Source organism: Haemaphysalis longicornis, unplaced genomic scaffold (genome assembly GCF_048455015.1).
Source record: "Haemaphysalis longicornis isolate Haplotype H1 unplaced genomic scaffold, Haemaphysalis longicornis Haplotype H1 scaffold_1, whole genome shotgun sequence".
Taxonomy (NCBI): Eukaryota; Metazoa; Arthropoda; class Arachnida; order Ixodida; family Ixodidae; genus Haemaphysalis; species Haemaphysalis longicornis.
The window spans coordinates 175,302,702-175,324,975 of NW_027526203.1; the positions used below are offsets into that span (position 1 = coordinate 175,302,702).

General features: G+C 46.3%; 1 protein-coding gene across 6 annotated transcripts in view; it reads right to left on the reverse strand.

The window, feature by feature from the left end:
* Positions 1-11,536: 11,536 nt before the first annotated feature.
* The window catches only part of LOC144139582 (uncharacterized), a 141,496-nt gene continuing 130,758 nt past the window's right edge, over positions 11,537-22,274 (reverse strand). For 5 of the 6 annotated variants that reach the window (XM_077671910.1, XM_077671913.1, XM_077671897.1 and 2 more), the window contains 2 exons: positions 19,130-19,198; positions 18,555-18,654 (listed from right to left, as the gene is read on the reverse strand). In XM_077671910.1, the coding sequence (XP_077528036.1) occupies positions 18,640-18,654; positions 19,130-19,198 (84 nt within the window). In that variant the 3' untranslated portion in view covers positions 18,555-18,639. Of the gene's footprint in view, positions 12,180-18,554; positions 18,655-19,129; positions 19,199-22,274 lie in introns of those variants that run through there. The other variant, XM_077671893.1, reaches the window with a different exon arrangement.

A 22,274-nucleotide genomic window follows, 5' to 3' on the forward strand; every position in this document is an offset into this window, starting at 1 on the left:
AGCTGCACAAGTCTTTTCGCGCAGATGGCCAAGCGGCGAGCGGCCCTGCTACCGGACCGGCAGACAGCGCTCACTATGGTATGTACCGTTCTCTACAATTGATATAAGTTCGGTAAATGTATTTAGTCTTGCTCGATCTTTTATAAATACAAAGCTCGTCACTCATACACGTAAACTACAAACGTACAACCAACCACGACCCTGACAGGCGGGTGTTTTGCCCCACCGCAATAGAAAAAAAAACGGCCGTGTCGCCCGGCAGTCGAAACCGCGGCCCCGTGTTCATTAGCGCAATGCCCCTCCCACTGAGCTACTGTAGCGAATCAAAGTGCGTGCGTGCGTGCGTCGCAAGGGCATCGAAAACCAAACAGCGCCAAAACTTGCCTCTGTGGTCCTTCACTGTTGTGTTAGTAACCCCGGGCTGTAGTAAACCGGGGCTGTAGTGTAATCTCCGTCCATTTAAAAATCATCCACTGTCTGTATGACCAGCAGTCTGTACCAGATAGAACTAACGGGTCGAATTTCTCTCGTCAGAATCTTGATGACTTGCGAACTCTTTCGATATTGTAAAATAAATATGCCGCTCGAATCACACCATCGCAAAAGTGTCATACCACCCATTCCCCCTAACTCCCAGACTGCTAAAGAAGCTGGCAAATTCATATCAGTTTGTTGTGGATACGATTAGCAGAATAATGCCCAGGAAAGAAAGCAGCTCCCCCCCCCCTTTCATGTTGTTATCGGTAAGCGTGCCTTTTGTTCGGTCACACGGACGAAAAGCCTAATTTACAATTTAACTGCTCTGATTATTTTACGCCGGCGCTAGTTCAATCAGAAAGCCACAGAAATATTCGGTGACTCGATTGTGGCCCTCATGAGAGCGCGAAATCAATGTGCTTAAAGTGAAATCGATGACTTACATTATTTGCTTTTCTCCGGACCGTAAAGACTATAACGGATAGGACTTCATTCACCTTTGGCTTCAGGCTTACCGCGCCCTCTATGCCACGGTCTCAGTGTTCTAGGCGTCGTCATTTGTTTATAACATGTCAAGCCTCGGAGGGAAGAGCGGGACAGAAACAGCCACAAGCTTATCGGCTCAATATAAGTAAAAGAAAACTTTTGGGGCATTCGGTCATGGTGTATGATGCCAGCTGTTTCCTTGACGCGAAACCCCTTCCGGCAGGTAGTCATGCGCCACCTCGCCCCACTCTCTGTTGCGAGACCTTCTGAATCCAATATTCCCGACACTCGCTAAAGCTCATGGCCACATCGCATGGGGCATTAACTCTTCCGAAGAATCGGTTAAAGCTGTAAGCTACGTGATAAAGATGATGCTTAGCGGCTTCCCCTTTGTAACGGGGTGGCGTTGCACAGCGACCTTAGTCGTAACGCCACTGTACAAATACCTCGCCAAGAAAAAAAAAAAAACCTATATGGAATTTCTGTGCTAGCCTAACTTCTATGTTCGCATGTATTCCCCGATTGTTCTCTGCTCTTTTCCCACCAACATTCTAACCTCCTTTTACTAACCTCTACTGCTGTCCAATTCACTTTTCCGTTAAACTTAAAGCCAAGGGCTTCCGGAAGCTGGATGGCTCCCTCACTGAGGACTGGACGGATATATCTTCACACTCCGTTACAATATATCGCATGGTTTCCGGCTCCCTGCCGCAACCTGCGCACAGTTCTTCCTGTACCGGCTCACGGATAAGCGTTTTTGTTCGCAAGCAACCCGCCCCGCCTTCAAAAAGCAATGCACTCCCTTTTGTATTATCAAAGAACTTTTCCATGTAATTCCCCGCTTTCCGATTCTGTATATATCCAAGGACTTCGCTGTGTCCATCCTCTTTTTCCAGGTCGTTGTCTCTGATTCTTTCACTTCATTTTTTATTACCTTGGTCGTTTCCCCTGCGCTTCCAGGTTTCATATACTCTGTCCTGAGCGTTCTGGTTCTTTTCCTCCACTGTGTGTCCACGCTATTCATGCAAAGATACGGTAACACTCTGGCCGCCCATCTCTGGTTATCAATATTTCTAAGTGGTTCTTCAAAACAAATTTTGCTATGTGCTTCTCTCACTTCAAAGGACGCCCATCCTATGTCTCCCTGCACTGCCTCATTCGTTGTTTTACTGTGTGCTCCTAATGCCAATCGACGTTCCGCCCTTTGATTTACTTCTAGCCCTAGTTGATATCCCTGATTCTAGCCCTGATAGAACTACACCTGCAGCGCCATGCTGAAATCAACTCTGCTTTCGACGTACATCATGAAGTTGGATATAAGTTGACTCATCAAGGGATGAGCGAAGAGGTTGGAAATCGTGACTTTATATCGAAAACGACCTTCAAACACAGTATCGGCGTTGGCTTTGAGAAGGCATTCGTCACCGCGGGACCAATACACAATGGACAATGCAGAAAAAGACAATGGATGCGTGACCGCGACTCTCAAACTCCCCACCAGGAATTTGTAACGTGAACTTCTGAGATCATGGGCGACATCATTCCGGCAAAACTGATATTTGCGGCAGGTCAGCGTATTGGCCATTGATTTTCTCCTGCCTTTCTTTCCGCCCCTTTATTTTCCACCTTGTTTTTTTTTTTTTTTGTCTTTCGTTCTGTTCTTCAAAGAAACAAATAGAACACCCCACTTACTCATTTGCACAGGTGCAAAAAAATCTAATTTCTGGAGTTTTACGCGCCGAAGCTACACCTACAACAAAAGGCTAGCAAAAACGGTAGTAATGGATTGTATTTACCAACTTTTTACGAGCTTTACTACCCCGGAGTAGAGTACGTAGGTCCTGCACTAAGTATATATGCTGCTTATTTGATACTAACATTCCTTGATACTAACAAAATTGTACGACTTATTGAACATAATAATTACAGCACTTTTCCCACTCCACCTCACGATTAAAAAGTTTTTGCAAAGCCACATGCTGATTTGTATATATGCTCACATTAAAATCCATAACTTAAAATTTTCGCTAAAATATCTGATTTTTGTGACAAGCCCATCAATTCTATCAGAGGACTTTCCGCTGCTCGGTATAAAAGCTAGGAGAGCAGGGTAACTAAGTTAGACTCGCTCTCCCCGTGCATCACTGATTGGATAATTTTCTGTTCTTAGGACAGCGCTGTTACCACTAGTCGCTGCGCCCTGGTATGTGGTTATAAAGTAGACTCTCGATAAACGGAACTTCAAGGGACCGAAAAAATTAGTTCCGTTTAACAGGAGTTCCGTTTACCGAGATCGATGTATGAAAGCGCAAATTTATGTGCGTACACACTATCAATACCATTTCATGGAACTCGAAGCATCAGAAGGTGAATGCAGCTGATAGTTTTTCAGAAAGCATGAAAACTAAAAGAGGTTTAGGCACAGCACTCTCAAAGTTAATTTGGCAACAATGAGTCCCTGAGCATCAAATGCATCAAATATGTTTGTTTGAGTCCTTGCAACGGCATCTTCACGGAGGCTAGAGGCCTCAACTTCGCGAGTGCTTACGAGCCACCGAATGTAGAAGACGGCAACGCGGTAATGAAGCGCGTATAGCACCACGATGGCACGAACGAGGCAATAAGAGCAGAGCCCCGTAATCTCGGCGTCTTAAATCGAGACCATACGACTGGAACAAGAACTGCGATGTTGCATTCATTGCGCTAACACGGCTGACCACTAACGAGACGAGGCTTACGAGGAGGGAGGGAAAAAAAAACAATCACAAAACAGCCGGAACTGTAAAAACCTGATTCTCATGCCAATTGGTTTCACAAGAAGTTCCATTTCTGGTTCCGTTTAAACGGTGACGTGGAAACTTTAGTTCCGATTACCGAGAGTTTTTTTACGTTATCTGAATACAAAACCGTTTAACCGAATACTGTTCCGTTTAAGCGGCAATTCCGTTTAAGCGATTTCCGTTTATCGAGATTCTACTGTAATAAATTCTCTTTACCACCCCCTCTCCATCCCCGTTGCTTTTCTTGCTCAATTTATTTGTTGCCTAAGTGATATGTGCGTGTGGAATGTGTGTACGTCGTGCTGCGCGCTCAGCCGATCCACATTCAGCCGCTCAGCCGATCCACTAGGTTATGCATGGCCAGTTAGTAAAAGCACTAAGTACCTAGTGGATGCTGCGACAAGTAACTGGTTATAACTAGTTTATGACTGGTTTATAACTGGATATAGCTGCTAACTGGTTTATAGTGTTCTGTTCGTAAATGCACCACCTTTTTTTAAGGCGTGTAGGCTATGACGTGCGCCGCAGTGGAGGGCTCGGGATTAATTTTGCCCACCTAAGGACCTTATCGTGCGCCGAAATCTCAACACACAGGCGTGTTCGCTTTTCGCCTTCCGTCTAAAGAGCGGCCACCGCGACCGGGATTGAACCCACGTCCTTGGGTTGTCTGCACAGGTGCAGACAGCAGGACAATGGGAGAAAGGGGCAAAGGGGAGGTAGGGAAAAGAGGCAAGGAGTGCGGAAGGGGCATTTTCGCTTCATTCCCGCGCATTTCCTTCTCGAAATGGAGATGTACAGGCGGAATCGTTGAATGACTGAGTTTGGATATGATGTGTTAATGACATTTTGAAATACATACTAATAAATGAATTCTGAAAATTACATTACCAATGTCTGCGAGTTTGGACATTGATCAATGACATTTTGAGATCCTGATCAATAGTTTCTGACAACTTTTTTGTTTTATTTATAAATTATTTGTTATCTTTGTATTTATTCCGAATAACTCACGTTTCATATTTATCTTATTTGCAACGTTTTGCGGGTGCAAGTAAGAAAAAATCAATTCTTAATCACAGGGACAATACAGATCAATTTAAGATTTTGTTACAAAAGATGAAGGTGGAAACTAGAATATTTTAGCCATTTTACAGGAAATTTATGTTACCAAATGAAAACAAGCCGCAAAGAAACAGGCAAACATTGGAGAAGATATTTGAAGCTCCGACCCTGCGGCGCAACAGGAAGTCGTCGCTAGAGCCACGACAGCCAGCTGCAGAATGGCTGCTTTCCTTGCCATCTGGCCCCTAACATGCTCGTTTGGATAAAATGCTTATTCTATTTTAAAGGCAAATAAAACTTTAAAACAGAAATTTCGCGCAAACAAATATTAGTCGTAATAAAGAAATGAAGCAAAATCTTGAAATCAAATAGCGAATATTGTAAATTTGGAAACCAGAACAAATAACGGCCCAGATGGCCAGCCTTTTAAGGAATCTTTGTCTAGTTCGTAGACTTTGATTGTCTTTGCCGTCCTTTATTTTTAGTTGGAGTCACCCCTTACAAGGCTTACACGCACGCGGTGCGGGAATGGCTGCTATTTTCATTGTTCTTTTACCTCCCGCGCATTGTTCCTGACGCCAGTTACGCGCCAGAGGGAACAATTAACATGTTGGCGCTGTCGAATGCCACATGACTCACCAAATGCCATACCTTAAATAAGGTGCTGCTGTCTTCCCACAAAGCCTGCTTGAGGAAATGCTCGCCTTTTCCAAAGCAGTCAACGGGACCGTCAAGGTTTATATATTGATATTCAATGGCGGGCCAACGGCGCATACACGGCCGACATTACAGCTCGCTGTTGATCTGACGTATACCAGCTGATGTACGCATACGCCGATAGGTCTCTGCGTCGACGTTAAATTCATTTTCCTAGGTTCGAGAAAAAAAAAAAATGGCGCAGCTTGCACTACTGGTGCAAGGCTGGAGAAATAACAGAGCTGGCGGCCCCTGTCGCTTCGTCGGAGACCCGCGGCTGTTGCACCTCACATGAATTTCCGAACTTGCCGCTGAAAGTTCTTCATGAATGCAGGTCCGGATCGCTTTGTCCGCAGCCTTTCACATCCCTCCCAAAGTGGACCGCGTCAGCCCGCGGTAGCACACGGTCCACTCGAAGGTCGAGCTGGCCGACGCCGGCCGCTCCCCAGAAGGCGCACGCTCACGTGAGCTCGGTATTGTAAGCTTTTAGTTCCGCCGTCAAGCGTTACCACGCAGAAAACTCAGCCTGAGTGCACGTAAGGATGCGCCTCGTGGGTAGCGCCCGGCGTCGTTCAGGTTTACGCGCCGGCTTGCGCCACGTGAGGAGCTTGCAAAAATACAAAGAAAATTAAAGCCGTTCCACTTAACATGAAAGCTGTTGGAAGTGCAGAGCAGTGATTCGCAATAATGTGCTGTACCGCCGTTATCCGCTTACTGCTACCACCACATGCAATTCAAATTTCCCGCCTTCGCAGTGCTCGCGCGCCCTCTGCCTGAGCTGAACCTGCGCCAGCGGGAGTTCTGTTCTCTTTGTGCTTTTCTCCCCGCACGTGCCGGCGTTGCACTGCCACATTTTGCGTTTACTGTCGTAAAAACCAACCCAACGGCCGTCCTTAACTAAAGGAACACGGGCGCTGCCGGTTAATTACGTATACTTTTCCTCAAATGTACCTATAGTTTTCTTTGCGCTAAACAACGGGAAGATGTATGACAAGCGCCAGCGTTTCACGAATTTCGAACGCTTATGACTATTTAAATCGCTTGGCTTTCGAAGCCTCTGGGGTACGCCGGTACGCCGCGAACAACAGAGTTACTCCGGGACGCCGCCTTGGTCGAGCGAGCGAGCTAGGACGACATGGCGAGCACCTAAAGTGCTCTGCTATGGTCCCTAGGCCTTCGTCGAGCGAGCGAGCTAGGACGACATGGCGAGCACCTAAAGTGCTCTGCTATGGTCCCTAGAAATATGTGCAAATATTTCTAGGGACCATAGCTCTGCACTTATAAGTTGCTGTGACATCTACGCTTAGGTCGCGAGATGTACGACGCGATAGCGCTACATCGACGCCGAAGGAGCTTTTTGTAACGGATCGTTGCTGCGTTTACCATTTCTGCTTTCCAAGCACTGAAGCTCAGCCATGAGAGCAGACTAGCCTCAACGGTTTTAGATCCCCGTGGCACATAAAAGACAGCTACGCCACAATACACTTGTGTGGCTTAAGATGTGGAAACATTGCGACTGTCAATATCAGCAAAAAGGCGTTACTGTCAGTGGGTCGAAGTGCTTATTAACGCGACGGCGTTATTTGGATCATTTTTCAATTCCCCCGTGCCTCCTAGCCTTCCGCTGTCAGCCATGCTCATGAAGTGCCCGCGGAAATATGTTATGTTATCGCTGCCATCGGAAGCTACGACTGAAACACGCATGCATGCATGCAGATGCGAAGGCTCGCCTGGATCTCGAATACGCGCAGCGCCAACTGAAATGTGGAAAGGACAATGACAGTACGACCGAGACAAAAGAAATGGCACGCAAATTCAGCAGGCGCCGCATGTGCGCAGCGAAGTTAATTCTACGCTCGGTCGAGGGTAGAATGCTCGGAAGACCATCGCCAGCCGTGCCCGCAACTGACCGTGGCTCCTTTCATCGGAAATGATTGATATCGCGCCGACGCTACACAGGCGCCGTAGTGGGCTCCTGATTAATTTTGACCACCTGGGGATCTTTAACGTGCGCCGAAATCTCCAACAGACGGGCGCTTTTGCTTTTCGCCTCCACCAGAAAGGCCGCGCCGCCGGGGCCGGGAATTGAACCTACACTACATTGAACTATATACTACCTACATCGAAATTACACTAATTTTATTATACTTTTCGAATTTTCCCATGCTCCGTCGCTAGTGCACAGGGTGTGTGGGGCTAAGGAATGATGGCACCACGCGACTAAGATAAATAAAAAAAAGCCACCCACAATATTTAAGAATGTCGTCCCAGAGAACACAAACACAATAACCTTCGCCGTAGCTAGCCCTACCGAGAAGCATCGGAGCTGTTATCAGAATCGCCAAAATAAAGAAAATATTTAACGACTTAGGCCACATCACTGAAAGAGTGAAAGAAGAAACGATAACACTTGTGTAGATACTTAGTATGAGCCAGATATCGTAAAACCTGTCGCACAACAAACTTCCTCTCATCGCCTTCAAATAAACGCCTTCCCCAGGACAGCATATAAGGCAGCCCTCAACCTCTAAATTTTCATGGTCGCCCAAAATGTCCATATTTGAATCTTTTAACACCTTTGTATATTTAGGCAAGGCACTCTCCTAGCACAGAGGAAGCGGCTGTAAAAAAAAGCCGTCACGAGCTGTCGTCTGCACCCCCCCCCCCCCCCTCCCCCGCCGCTTTTCTCTGGACACCATGATGGACATGTCAGCGATCAAGTGAGCTTTTCATAAAAACTCTTCCCAACCGAAATCATTGGGTCCAAACCTAAACAAGGACAGGTGAGATGCCAGAATAAAATTTCACCGAATAAAATCCCGAAACCATGCAAACACAGTATACCCCGACGCCGGAACCTACGAAAGTACCCAGGCAACAATCGTCGCAGTGGGCTACCCTGGCATTCTTTGTGACTACATGACCCTCCCCACACTTTTGCTCTAATAAACGTTTTCTACTATTATATTCACAAATCCGTACGGAAAAGATGCTTGGTAGGAAACATGCGACGTGAACAGAAAAGCTGCTAAATGCGGAAAACATGCACCATCTTCCACGAACCCAGCCATTTTCAAGGGTGTTCTCAGGGGGAACAACTCAGACATTACGCATTCCATTTCTGTGTAGGAATGGGAGTCAGCCTGGACCAGCTCGTCACCGCAAGATCAGCCTGAGCAGATAGAGAGGTCAGGGAACAAGCTGCAGCTGCTGCATCCGGGGCTCTGGACTTTGGGTCCCCCTCTGTACACACTGCCCCTATTTCTTCCTGAACAAAGGTATTCTTTCTATCTCTATCTGAGCAAAATCCAAAATGTTCATACGCGCCGCACATTTGTGATCGCTTTTCCTGCCTAAGGGATGCAGTCACTATATAGTCATAATATATTCGTGGCGATTTGGGGGATGCTTACTCCACAAGCGTCATACAGGAAATACTAATCTAGGCTGCCAAGAATGCTGAAAAAATAAATAAAACAGGTACGACATATACCCTACTCCATTTTTCTTCCACCTGACACCCCCGGGTAGGGTGCACGGGTTTTCAATCCGATTTTTGCCCTTTGGCTGCCACCATATGACGTTTGTTTTAATTGGTCTGTACAGTCTGTGGCAGTGTCACTTCTGTGAAAGGCATGCCGAGTTACCTAGATCAAGTCATATTTTCGAGAAACTGGCATTTGTACATTTCGTATAGTGCTCTCAACCAACCACCTGACTGGTTCCCTCATTTAAACGCTTGCATGCATTTGCCTGACTTTTGATGTATTTGTGTTTGCCCTAAATATAGTGTATCCTCTTGTTCGCTTGACTTAGTGTCCTTGTATTGTCAGAGGACACTAAGCTGTGGCTGAGTGGTCTGAAGAACTAGATGTACTGTCGCAATAAGAAGGTTCGAATCCCAGAGCTCCCATGTTTTTTAGTTGATTTCGTTTTATTTAGGTAACGTTTTCTATGCTGCATTCACCATTTTGTGCTGCAGCGTTCATTGCGCCATGAGCAAGTTGGCAGACTGCGTGCAGACTGACACTTACACGCTAGCAAGTTCTCCTTGGCGTGGTGTTGACATAAGCACCGACAGCTTGCCGGCAGTGCCAAATCAGTGGATTGTTGGCCTGGTGCAAACATGCCTTTTACGATACAGGGATGAGCCAGGAAGCTCCAAAGGTGGGGGCGAAGCACCTCGCAGTTGAGCATCTCCGATGACTCGAATGGTGCTCAGCCATGCTTCGGCTATTGAATGTTACGATTCTAGGTGGTACTGGCAGGCTTATCTGACCCATTATACAGCCAACAACATAACAGAAGTGCGGTATGCCGATTCCTGAGGCATCAAGAATCCCCAACCAACAATAACGCCGGATGCCAGGCATGCTGTCGCACGGAACTGAAACCCCCACTGGTTTCAACTCGTCTTGGATATTGTCCAATCATATCACAAGACGAATAGGCGTCACTGCTGTTAGATGTTGTGACCACCGCAGATGTCGCATGGTATTAACGTGACCACGCTATTACACTTATTTTTTTCGATTTCTCCGTGGCTGCTAGCCATCCACTATCAGCCGTGCTCATCAAGCGTCCACGGAAATACGTCATCGCTGCCAACTGGAAACTCCACTTCCCAATTGGGAGTAAGTGGGTCGACCATTTTGGCCACGTCGTAAGGTGGGGCCCCGAGCTTAATCAAGATCAGTGATCACCCGGCCATAACCGAATTCAAGAGCGGCTTGTGACCGGTTGCCAAGGCAATCAATGTTCAAGATAGCCAAAATAGCGGCGCTCTGGCCAGCGAAAGAAAACTCAGCGCTGTGGCAAAGCACGTTTTGCCCACGTTGCTGCTTTCCACCATGCCTCACTCCGAAATTAACCGGTCACGTGACTAAAGCACTGGGAAGCCTTGCAATTGAGGGAGAGTGGCAGAAGTAGATGGAAAGGTCGTAGTTGGCCACTCGGGGCTGATGCGTTTGGCATTAAAAAAAATAAAGGCGGCGTTCATCTGGAATACTACATGTCACAGCAGCAACTGAAGTGCATGGAGACGAAAGGACACGCATTTTCAGCTGGTGCTGAAATTACTGTTTTTCGGAAACAGCACGGCACTGTACAGGGTAAAACACGTCCCCAAACTACAGGACGAACTGAAGCCCTGAAAGCTGCCATCCGCTTTGCGAAGCTTGCTAACCACACCAGTGAATTGCCTGAAAATGGACAAGTTTGCATGCATTTGATGACACGTGCTGATGACAGCTGTGCATCGTAACATGCCATTGAAACGGACTCAACACTAAGCAGGTAATTTCAATTTATGGATAATTTGAACTCTACAATTTTGTCTGGCCAAGCTCCCATAGAGGCCTGCGTATAAAAAAACCCGCTAATGCGAACACAAGAAGGCTCCACCACCGATAATTTGAACTACGCGGCCCCATGCTGCCGGCTTGGTGCCTGTGTTACAGCCTCAGGAACCCCCGCTGCCCACAAACATTGCTGCGTTGCCTCCGGAAAAAGGTGAAAAATGGAGAGAGAAGGTAAAATTGGGCAAAACCAATTAAGACTTGCATAGTGGATGCTTTCGAAGACACCTTTGCGGACAACATTGGTGTGAACGTGAGTGTGATGTGCTGACAGATGAGGACATAATTAGGTTAGAAAGAGCAAAACCTGTCGCTGCCAGTGACGAAGAGGACGACCCAGCACCATACGCTCAAATGTCGAGGTCAGATGGAATACTACTACTCTTCTTAAGTTTTGAAAAAGCCAAAGAGGAGGCTTTGTTACCTTACAGGGCAAAAGGCAGGCGTCAACAAGAGTTTTCGAAAAAATACATTATTGACATGTCGTACTGCTTCCCCATCGCCTTGCATTCAAATTGAGACAATCCTCTTGTTGAAATTACTGAGGTTTCACTACATGTATTACTACATGTATTATTTTATTTTGGTCTAAGGCCCTGTATTACTATCTATTCATTTATTCCCATTTTCTGAGTCTATAATGAAGTTTTCAAGCTTATTTTAGAGAAAAATTAAGCCAAATGGCACTTATCAATATTGGAAACAACCGATTGTAGTGACATCTCTTATTTCAGCAATGAACATGGTCCTTGTTTTTGTTTATGTCTCTGCATGACACAAACAGATGTACAGCCTGAAAAGCCCCCCAAGCAAAAGCATTACATGGTCCCTTTAACAAAAATTAACCAGCACAAGCAATGTGCTGCCCAGCTGGTCTTGTGTGTACCCTGCACTATGGCTGCAAAGTACTCATACCCACTGTTTCTGCCTTCAAGCGAGTGGCGAGGCAATGCAAATGGCACACAAGAGGAAGTTTATTGCGAAAGGGCACCATAACAAAAGGGAAAAATATAAGGAAACACTTTGAAAATACCCAAGTTTAAACAGAATAAGAAAAATCACAACCCCCAACAATGGCACCTTTCCCCACAGACAGAATAACAAAATTCCCAACCACCCAACAACGGCACCTTTCCCCACAAACAGAACAACAAAAATCACAACCCCCAACGACGACACCGTTCCCCACACTTGGACTTCTTTTTGCACGGTGTGGGCGCTGGCACTGCTACCCATGCGCCCCACTAAAGTCCTGGACAACCCTTTGAGGCCCGCCAGAGAGGTGCCTGCCTTGAAGCCATGGTGGTTCCAAGAGGGAAACCTGGGAAAATGTGGGAAGGGACAGAATATATACGTACATATACTACATAATATAGTACACACACACATACACACATGTGAGCATGAAGTTTACCTCCTACAGCAGTATAAATATTCCAAGGAATATCATCGTAACCACAATGGGAAGTGCTTCTAAAATTTATCATGCCCAAAATGCAACTATGACCTACACGAAGCCATGTGCACCCCTACAGATTCAATGCCATGTGCAGGAAAATTATGACCGTGATTCACAAGAGCCATAAGTATATAGTTTATCCTAATATAATATAACAACGCAGAATGTTCGTCTAGAAGACATTGTAAACACATTCTCCTAGCCTGCATCACAGGGCCGCAGAAGACCAGAGGGACAGTAGTAAATGAGGTCTTTTCCTTTATGGCAATTGCATGACTGTGAAGAATCGACTACTCTTTCCTTAAAGGTGGGAAGATGGAAGATGCACCACAGATGAGCGCAGAGCGGTGTGGCTTCCTTCCTGTTAGAAAACATGCATCTTGCACACTGAGAGCCCCCCTTCAGGTTGCCCCAAACCTAATACTTCATTTTACATCGACTTGTGGTGTCAGCTTCCTCTGTAATGGTTGGCCATGACCAAGAGAGGTGAGCACAGACTTCTAGCACCATTTATAACGTAACCGCTTATAGTGCGGGACCGGATATAACGCGGGTTTTCGTGACCACCGGTTTGCCTCCCATAGAACTAAATGCATGAGCATACCGCTTAAGATGCGGTTGGCCGAAGCACAATACCGTTTATAGTGCGGTTTTTCGGCGGGTCTGCTCATCGACCGGCGCAGCTGGGGCATCGTTTTAGGGTAGCAAAAGAAAAAAAGAAATGATGAAATCGGCCATCTGACGCAGCGCGCACCCCTTGCTCTCCTCTAACTTCGACACAGAAGCAAAAAATAGGCACCCTTTAGTTCGCGCGTACGTGATAACCACAGCTGCCCTTGCTTGATGCACCTCGGAAGATAGCGACCGGCTCCCCGTCCGCGCGTGGCAAGTTGTTTCTATAAATCGTGAACCGCATGGCCCGTTTTCGCACACGAATTGTGCACGTCGGCGTTGCGCGTGCGTTTTTTTCATGCTCGCGTCTACGATTCCGGACTCGCGGTGGCTTCTTCGCGTGGCAGTGGGAGGAGCCTGACGACTTGCACCAATGGAAAGACGCGCACCTAATGGCGGGAGATTCGAAGCGCTCCGAGCCGGCTAGCCGCGCCAGAGGTGTTTAGGCTAAAGTCCCTCGATCAGATGAAGGGACTTTAGTTTAGGCTTACCGCCGCGGTATTTTTTGATGGGCGCTTTCACAAGCAGCATGGATGGCAGTTTATATTCCACTTTGCGGTCACATTATCAGCTCTTTTCTTGCATGAGCATCTTCGCTTGCGCCTCGTGCGGCATTTCAGCGAGCGGTTGGATGTGGTCGCTGGAGCTGCCTGCACCGCTTCACGGCCAGTGCCGACGCCATGTTGCCAATGTTGCCGCCTCTTACCGCGCCGCACACATTGCGTCAGTTGTATCCGCGCCGGCGTCGCCGCGCCTGCGGCGTGCGCTGCACGTTTTCGCGAGAAATCGCTCCATGCGGTTCACGCTTTAGAACGTTGTGCAGATAAGCCACCGCTCTCCCCAAACAAGCGAGCCGCGCGAAGATTTCCACCACCAGTACGTTGCGCTGATAAGCAGCCGCCTTCGGCATCGTGAACGCAAGGTGGGGTAAAAAAAAATCCTGCTGGCCTTTCTTATCATGTCCTGGGGCATCTTCATAGACGCAAAAAACGCAGCCATAGTCTTTCAAAACACAAACACAACGGAAGTTAAAGCCGCACTCGCCGTTTGTAAGACCGCGCTTTTGCAATGTGTGAGACCCGGCAGCAGCGGCTGATGTTAAAAATAATACGAAATAAAGACCCTTCCTTCGTTTTTAGGCGTTGTGCGTTTGGGTGATAAAAAATTTAGGATGACTTGAGAGGTACGTGGCGATTTGGTTGAATTCGCGCACGTTTTGGTTATAGTGCGGTACCGCTTATAGTGCGGATTTTCGCGGCTCCCGCGACATACGTTATAAGCGGTCTACACTGTACATCATTCAGACGACCCTCTTATCTGACGGCAATTCCTGCTTTCTGTCAGAGAGATTCTCTGCAATGCCTGCATGTCACTCACCAAGACATTGTTGCAACAAGGAACAAAGCTTGTGCGACACTGCATTGGCCAACACTGAACATTAACATTGGAAAGATTAATCTGCATTGTCAACTTTGCCAGCAGCATCAGCACTTGAACCAACATGAGCTTATGATGGATAAAGCTCTCCCAACTCGACCTAATTAGCACGTTGTCGCAATTGACTTTTTCCATTCGCAAAATGTGAAATATCTGCTTGTTGTTGACTATTTCAGCAAATACATTGAAAGCAAACAGCTTAATGAAACATCAGTTTCTACTCTGAAGTACATTTTTGAGAGATTTGGCCTTCCACCAGATATAGACTGCGACAATGGCCTGCCACTTAACTCACTATCCTTCAAGCAATGTCTCGCAGCTGGGAGATTTTAAACGACCCCTTCTCTCTGCACTATAACTCAGTCCGATAGAATTTCAGACCGCTTAATGCAGACTGTCACACACAGCCTCATCAAAGCATTGAAGCATGGTACAGACATTTTAGTTGTCCTGATGCAGCAGAGACACACTCCTGTGGATGGCCTACAATCATCTTCCACGCTGATAATGGAACGCAAAATCAGGATGCTGAAGCCAACAGCACCGTAGCAACTTCAACCACACTACAACTGCAAGATAGTGCAGGTAAGGCTAAAGTTTCAACAGGGGTGTCAGCACCTTCACAGCGATAAGTGCAAGAAGCACTTCCCTTTACTAGCTAAAGCCAGAAAGTGTACTTTCGTGTCAACAACAAGTGGATGCCCGCTATTGTGCAGCAAGTTGGTCCACGGCCTCACTCCTGTGTGGGTAAATCCAATCAAGGTGCGCACTTTCGCATGAAGAGATTCACGTCAGGCCTGCTCTCTTCAACTCGGTGCACAGAACACCAGAACACTACCACAGCCCTCCTGAGTCCTCCACCGCTAATAGCATGAGCAAGCAAAAGCATCCCCACCAACCACAGACAAGTATAAGCTGTGGCTGGCATATCGTCCCACCACTGAGGTACTGGTGAACAGTGCCAGTTGCAGCTGACCATTAAAACGCTCACTAAAGCCCAGTGTGTGGTGACTGAACTTGCCTAGGCACTCTCTATCCCTATAGGCACTCCCTATCCCCGTATGTAAGAAGGGAACGTGCTATGTATGAATGGCCACTAGTGCCGCTTTTTCTTTTTTTTTTTTTTGTGCCTTGGAGGTGGTCATGCCTTGAAGTGTTCATGTGCACGAGTGGGCATGCTGTTGCTCCCAAGTAATGGTTTAATGAGCAACAGTTTATGATAAAAGGCATAACTCATGGGGCCCACACAAAAACTGCGAGTGGTGCATTTATAGATACATCCAGAAGATGCGAGTACACTAGCTGTAAAATGTGGGATACTTTATTCACAGTTAATTTCAACAAGGCATTGTCCCCCCGAATTTCCATTTGATGATGTCAGGAATTTGTTACAGACCACTCCAGTATCACCGCCATACAGCTACATGGTCATATTTGATGCTTTGTAGCGATAAAACTACAAAAATTATGCAACATGTTTTCTACCCATGTGATAGAGAACAACGTCAGCTTCGATTCTTGAAAGTTATAAAAACTGTCATTAAAGGAGCCATGAAGAGAAAACACAAGTTTGGTTCATTCAAAAGATTGTCTCGTTAGAATCATACTGACACCACTTTTAACGTAAACTTCGCTCAAATAAGCTACGTAATTAGGAAAAACGGGAATGGTCATGCGACCCACCAGCTCATTTCCCGCAACAGAACCTATGTCGTCACATGAGCTAAGCTCTGCGATTGGCGGAGGCTGGCAGAAGCAGACGCAAATTAGGTAGAACTTACAAACTAGACGAACAAGCGATTTGCGCTTAAATTTAGGGCACATTCTTTACAAAGCAATAAGAATGATGGGACCAACAGTGGAAGTTACGAAAGCACATGTAAACATAGAAGTACTGATGCGTTCTGCTGTTCGTACTGCGCACAGCATGCTTGGTTTCGCTGCACAGCACTACGGGGCTTGGGGTTGTCTCAGACGACACTGGCCGATTGACACAAGCAACGGTGTCTTATGTGACCCCATTTGTCGAGCGAGCACTGTTTCAGGGAAGGAATATTTTCTCCCAGAACAAAAACAAGCCAGGTTTAAATGCGGGCAAAAACAAACCAAACGCTTGCCACGGTATGGTGGCGCCATCTAGGTTACGGAACGTAAAGAAACGCGGGAACAAACCAACACCGCTGTACAGGGTGGAGACAACCTTCGAACGGTCCCGTGCCGCCGTAATTGGGCCAATGGGCTCAGCGCGTTATTCTTTTCGTTTCCCACGAGACCTAGCAACGCGAAACAGGCAATACGATTCAAACTTCTTCAGTAAACCGCGTTGCGGCGATAATTTTAGCGCGGTTTTGACACAATGACTTGCTTCGGCGGCGAGCGAGCAACCAAAAATGGCGCCGCCAGCGTATACGTGTCTCTACCCTGTACGGCGGATGCGTGAATGAAGGTACTCTAGGCTGCAGAGCGGTGGTCGGTTTTAGTGATGTCACTTGGGACCACGAAAACGCACGATTGCGCGGGAAAATCAAAATTTTAACCTAAATTGTTTAATTTATCAGTGAATAAAGCACCGTTTGTATCCGGACAAGCGCTGGGGGCACTATAAAACACGAAATCTTTCGAATAAAACCAACTTGCATTTTCTCTTCATGGCTCCTTTAATGAAAAGTATAGACAAATAACACTAAACAAATGTACACCCTAGCTTGTTTAGATGCAAAAAAACAGGGCCCAACATTTTCACAATTTTTGAAAATTTCTCAAGTTACCAGTTTTTTATTGAAAATAACTAAACAAAATGGATATGTCAACTCATTTAAATGTATGCAAAACGTCCAAAAAAAAAAAAAAAAAAAAAAACCTCTGGCGACAGCTGCAACCTGGAATGAGTCCCATTTAGCGAGTCTAAATGTCACTTGGAACAAGTCCAGATGAGTTTTGTTCGAACCTATTATGATCGTTGCCTTTTCAGAAGAATATATTACATGTACGACAAAATATTTCAGCACATTGGATTCAGCAGATTGAGTGACAGAAGACTCCTCGATATGTGCTTTCTTTACAAGCTAATTGATGGTGCTGTTGACTCCGCCAATTTGCTAACTGCCATCAATTTTCATGTCCCCACACAATGCCGTTCCTCGCCACTAATTTATCCTGCCGTCAATCATAAAAGTCCTATCCTAGCAGAGAACAAAGCTCGTTTACAATTCATTTTGCACTCATGATTTTCAGTCATCACCGGCACGCACAAGCCGGTAGATTTGAAGTAATAGTGAGCGGTTTCTTTAGTAAGATCTGCCCAGAACCTACTTCAAAAAAGTGTTCTCAGGAATCTCATGCGTGACGTGGACGTCCGACTTTTCACCAAGTTCTGCTCTATTTACGATTGCCAGCTTCACGGTCAAAGGCACATCTGGACGCTTCGCGTTCGCTGGTGCCACTAAAAAAGCCTTTATTTAGTGACCCTATAGCGCTAGCACATAAGGTGCGAACAATGCAAACAACGAATGGAAAAAAAAAAAAAAAAGAAAAGCAGGGCGGGTGGGCCGGGATTATTTTTTTGCAAAAAAAAGGGGGGGGGGGGGGGGGGGGGAACGGGAGGAGCGATGGATGGATCGCCCTACATGGCAAGATGGAGGGAAAAGAGCTGCCCCCTGCCCATGAGCGGCCAGGTTAAACTACTTTTAGGGGTGTGCCGGAGGAATTTCTCCTCCGCCCTGAGGGAAAGCCAACTGAAGGGAGGGAGGGGGGGGGGGGGGGGGGGCACATCTGCTGCATTTATCGTTCCATTTATCAGTTGTCGGTGGTATTTTTCTTCGATACAAGCATACTTTTTGCTGTATAAATTGGTAAATGTACCGTGTCAAGAAATAGTTCAATATAAAGGATAATTTTATGTAAGCCGGTTATAGTCACATTCAACTGTAACATGGGTCATATGGTCACTAATGTACATGAATGTGCCCATTTAGTAAAGTTTTGGGGGCTAACATAAACGCAGGTGCCAGTTAAATATAGTGAGTGCCCTGTGTTATTACAAGAAATGTACCGGCTGCCACAGTCAAAAGCCGATGGCACACAATCTGCTGAATGCAGAGCATCCAACAGCTGAGCAAACTAAACTTGGTCGCAAATTTGGGCACACAATCCAACCCTTGTGGCAAAAGCGGAGACATACCAACCATTTCGCCATCGTCATCTGACCATTTCCTCACAGGTTGGGCTCCTGCAAAGTAAGAAAAATGTGGGTGTCAGAAGGCACTCACAAAGTGTGTTGATATCCTGCGCCCCATTTCTACACCAACCTAGATGATAAACAACTTTCGTTTAAGAAAAAGATATGCAGAATGTTCCCTTGCAAGGGAATATTTTACAATAAAAAAAATCACGGGCGCGGGCTCGTGGCCTCCTGGACTTGGGAAGCTAAACGCTTCCGCTCTTACTCCCTTTCCTTTAAGATAAATAAACAATTATCTTCTCTCTCTCTCTCGCAAAAATTATTGGCATTGCTGGAGCCCAAACCCAGGGCTTTCATTCCAAAATCCACGATTCTACTGTAGGCTACTGAGGGACAACAGTGGATCTCTTAGCAGCAGCATGAAAGAATTGAAGGAGTGTTCCAGGCAAAGCAATAGATGGCGCTTGGTGCGCACAGGAAATACTGGGCTTGTACCTATGAGGGAATGGAAAGGGGCCCTCACCTCCAGGCCGTGGATCTCCCACAGGTTCTTCCGCGTGTGAGTGTGGCCGGTATGCAACCCGGAGTCCACCTGCAGCGCAACAACACACTCAACGTCTCTCCACAGGAAAAACAGGACGTCAGGCACTGCTGGCTCTTTTGTACTGGATGTGGACAAGAGCTTTCAATCCACACTTGCAATGTAGCTTCACACTCAGCTTAGCATTTCTTTTGCAATTCGCAGCACGCCCATATTACTTTTCGCTCCTTCGCTTTCTTTGCACCTCATCCCAAAATATTCTCAATAGAACCTGCATGCCCCGGGCCAGTTCATTTGAGAGCAAGTAAGCTGCTACTTAAAATTGGGGCCTCCCGTCACAGCTGGACCTCGGCTATGAGGTGCACTGTAGTGCAGGGCTATGGTTAAATTGGGACCACCTGAAGACTTCGGCATTTAGGCTAAAACCATGACAAAGCAGTTTTACTTTTTTGCTCCCACCAGAAATACTGCCACCACAGAGTGTACTGATTAAACTTGCAATTTCGTGCCAAGTAGTGCAATTACTTAGCCATTGAGCTGTCCCAATGCGTTCAAATGGCTTGCCACATGTGACTAGCCAATTTAATTTCCTTCTTAAACGTATGTGGGAGGCCTCAAAAATGTTTGTTTGCTGCCTATACACACTTTGCCCTCTAAAAGAAAGGCTATAATACAAGGGACTAAATTTTTACCTTGATGTCACCTCATATCTTGTGTGTACAGTCTAGTCCACTTATAACAATATCCAAGTGCCAAGAAAATCCCATCGTTATAACCGATAATCGTTATAAGCGGGTCGAGAAAAAAAAAGCCACAAGAGAGATCAAAGCATTTTATTAGCATGCAAGTGCGGTAGTGCAACTACTCGTTTGCAGAAAAGCCATAGACAGTCAGCTTTGACTGCTTCACGCGAAGCTGACGCACATCTTTTTCGAGAGCATCTAATTGCTCCACATAGCTGAGCGGGAGGTCCTTCGCGAAAATGAAGTCCCGTAGGGACTGTATCATTCGTTGGGCCTCGTGCGATGACGGTACCTGGGTAGGCTGCTCAGCAGCGTCGTCGTCGTCGTCGCTCTCACCGCTGTCCGCTGCACCACGCACACTCGCAACGATCGCCTCGTCACTGAGGCACTCGGACGTTTCCACACCATCGTCGGCATGGAGAAAATCGTCGAGACCCGACGCGTCTTCGTGAAGCGCCGACCATAACTGTGGCACCCCTTCATCGTCGGGTGCTTCCGTGGCCTCCCCTGGGATCGCTTCCTCCTCGCCTGCTTCCTCCTCGTGATTTTCGGCGCGCGCGGTAAGCGGATTCAATCGCTATATCCGATATCGCGGCTCGGGAGCATCGTAATAAGCGGGTTATTTTACCATAGAAAGCATACAAAATTGGACGGTGCAATCGTTGTCCATCGTTATATCCGATATATTGTTATAAGCGGTATCGTTATAAGTGGATTCGACTGTATACTGGTTCATAGTGGAGCAACTTCATATTGTAAGTGAGTGAAATTATTCTTTTGTAGCTGCATCTGCGTTACAGCTTTTAATAAGTTAAACTGGATAATGCACACTGTTCTTTTACGGCTTGGTAATAATATTGGTGACGTTTTAGTGCCATTTTTTCCCTGTCTCCTGCTCCATTGTACCACAACGGAATCGCAGAACTTGATCTTGCGTACTACATTTTCAGACACACTGTTATTGACAATTCAAATCAATGCAATGTCATAACATTTCGAATCAACCGAATTTCCAATTGAACAAAAAGCATGACAACAACATTGTCATCAGTCTGCAACACGCCTCCCTTCTTGATTTCGTTCAGAATCTCAACTTTCATTGCTAAGTCTAGCATACAACACAGGTTGCACGATGATTGAGACTTATCTCTAAAATAAAAGCCTGCTCACATGGTGCTCTCACACTGCTCACATGGTGCTCTCTGCAAAAAAGAAGGTTGAGGGCCTCAAAAGAGAGATGTATTCGCTGGTACTACTACTTTGTCAACTGTGCCCTGCCTCAGTTACCATGGCGCTGACATCAGTACAGAACACACCACTGTTTTGTAAATTTTGGATTATCAAGAGGCAAAGCTGCCTTGATGCTTTTTTATTCAAAATAACTTCTAATTAACCAAAATAATGGGTTTTAGCTTCGGACTGTCGAGCATTTTCTCCCAGTGGATTGCACGTAAACTTGACGGAACCAGCACGCCACTTCTAATTGACCGAAAATTCCAACTAACGACTTTGAATTATCGGGTCAACTGTATGCATATAAAGGGCTGTGCACAGATTCCCTTAAAAGTCAGCTTTAATACTATACCCAAATGCATTGATCAGAACTTTTTTTTTTCCTGGGGATACCGCATTTACTTGCATAATGAACCCACTTGCGTAGTGACGCCCTCCCACTTTCTTTTTTTAGAATTTACTCTCTTGTTACCTTGCATGAAAAGTGCAGCGAGAATAGAAAAGGTACTCTTCAATATGTTTTCTCCCAGCATCGTTGCTAATGCCGTTGACAATTGCGGAAACTTGATATCATGCCACTGTATGCACAGAAACGCTAATACAGTTAAACCTCGATATAACGAAGTCGTACTTGCGGGCAAAAATTTCGTTAAATCGAGAATTTCGTAAAATCGAGGTTTTGATTTTACAGTTAATTTAACCAGTTATTGAGGTTTCAAAACCTTGCCCATCGCTCAGAAACAACTGTAGTTACCTCTCCACTTAAAGCGAAATTTGTACTAAAACTGGCCGCAAAAATTGTGTAAATTAAGAGCTTCAACACTTAGGCAATGGAATTCGGATAGCCGACAGTAGTTCGTGACGTCGTAAAACCGGTGCTTTTTCCGCAACGATATGATAGCAGACTAGGTTTTCACTTTTTGTTTTTTTCATTTCGGTCACTACTAAACGCTGCTGTTAGTCAATTCAGCCCGCGTCCATGCCCCGTGAACTTCACCCCGGCGAGGTGCTGGTTCGAAGTTACGCCTCTTTTCGTCCGTTCAGTAGTAGGCTTAGGCGTTGAGGGGTGCGGCGGGCCAACAGCGGAAGGGTGCTATAAAGCTTTCGAAAGACTTTTTTCATGCACAAAGGCTCTGCAGTACGGGCGAGTG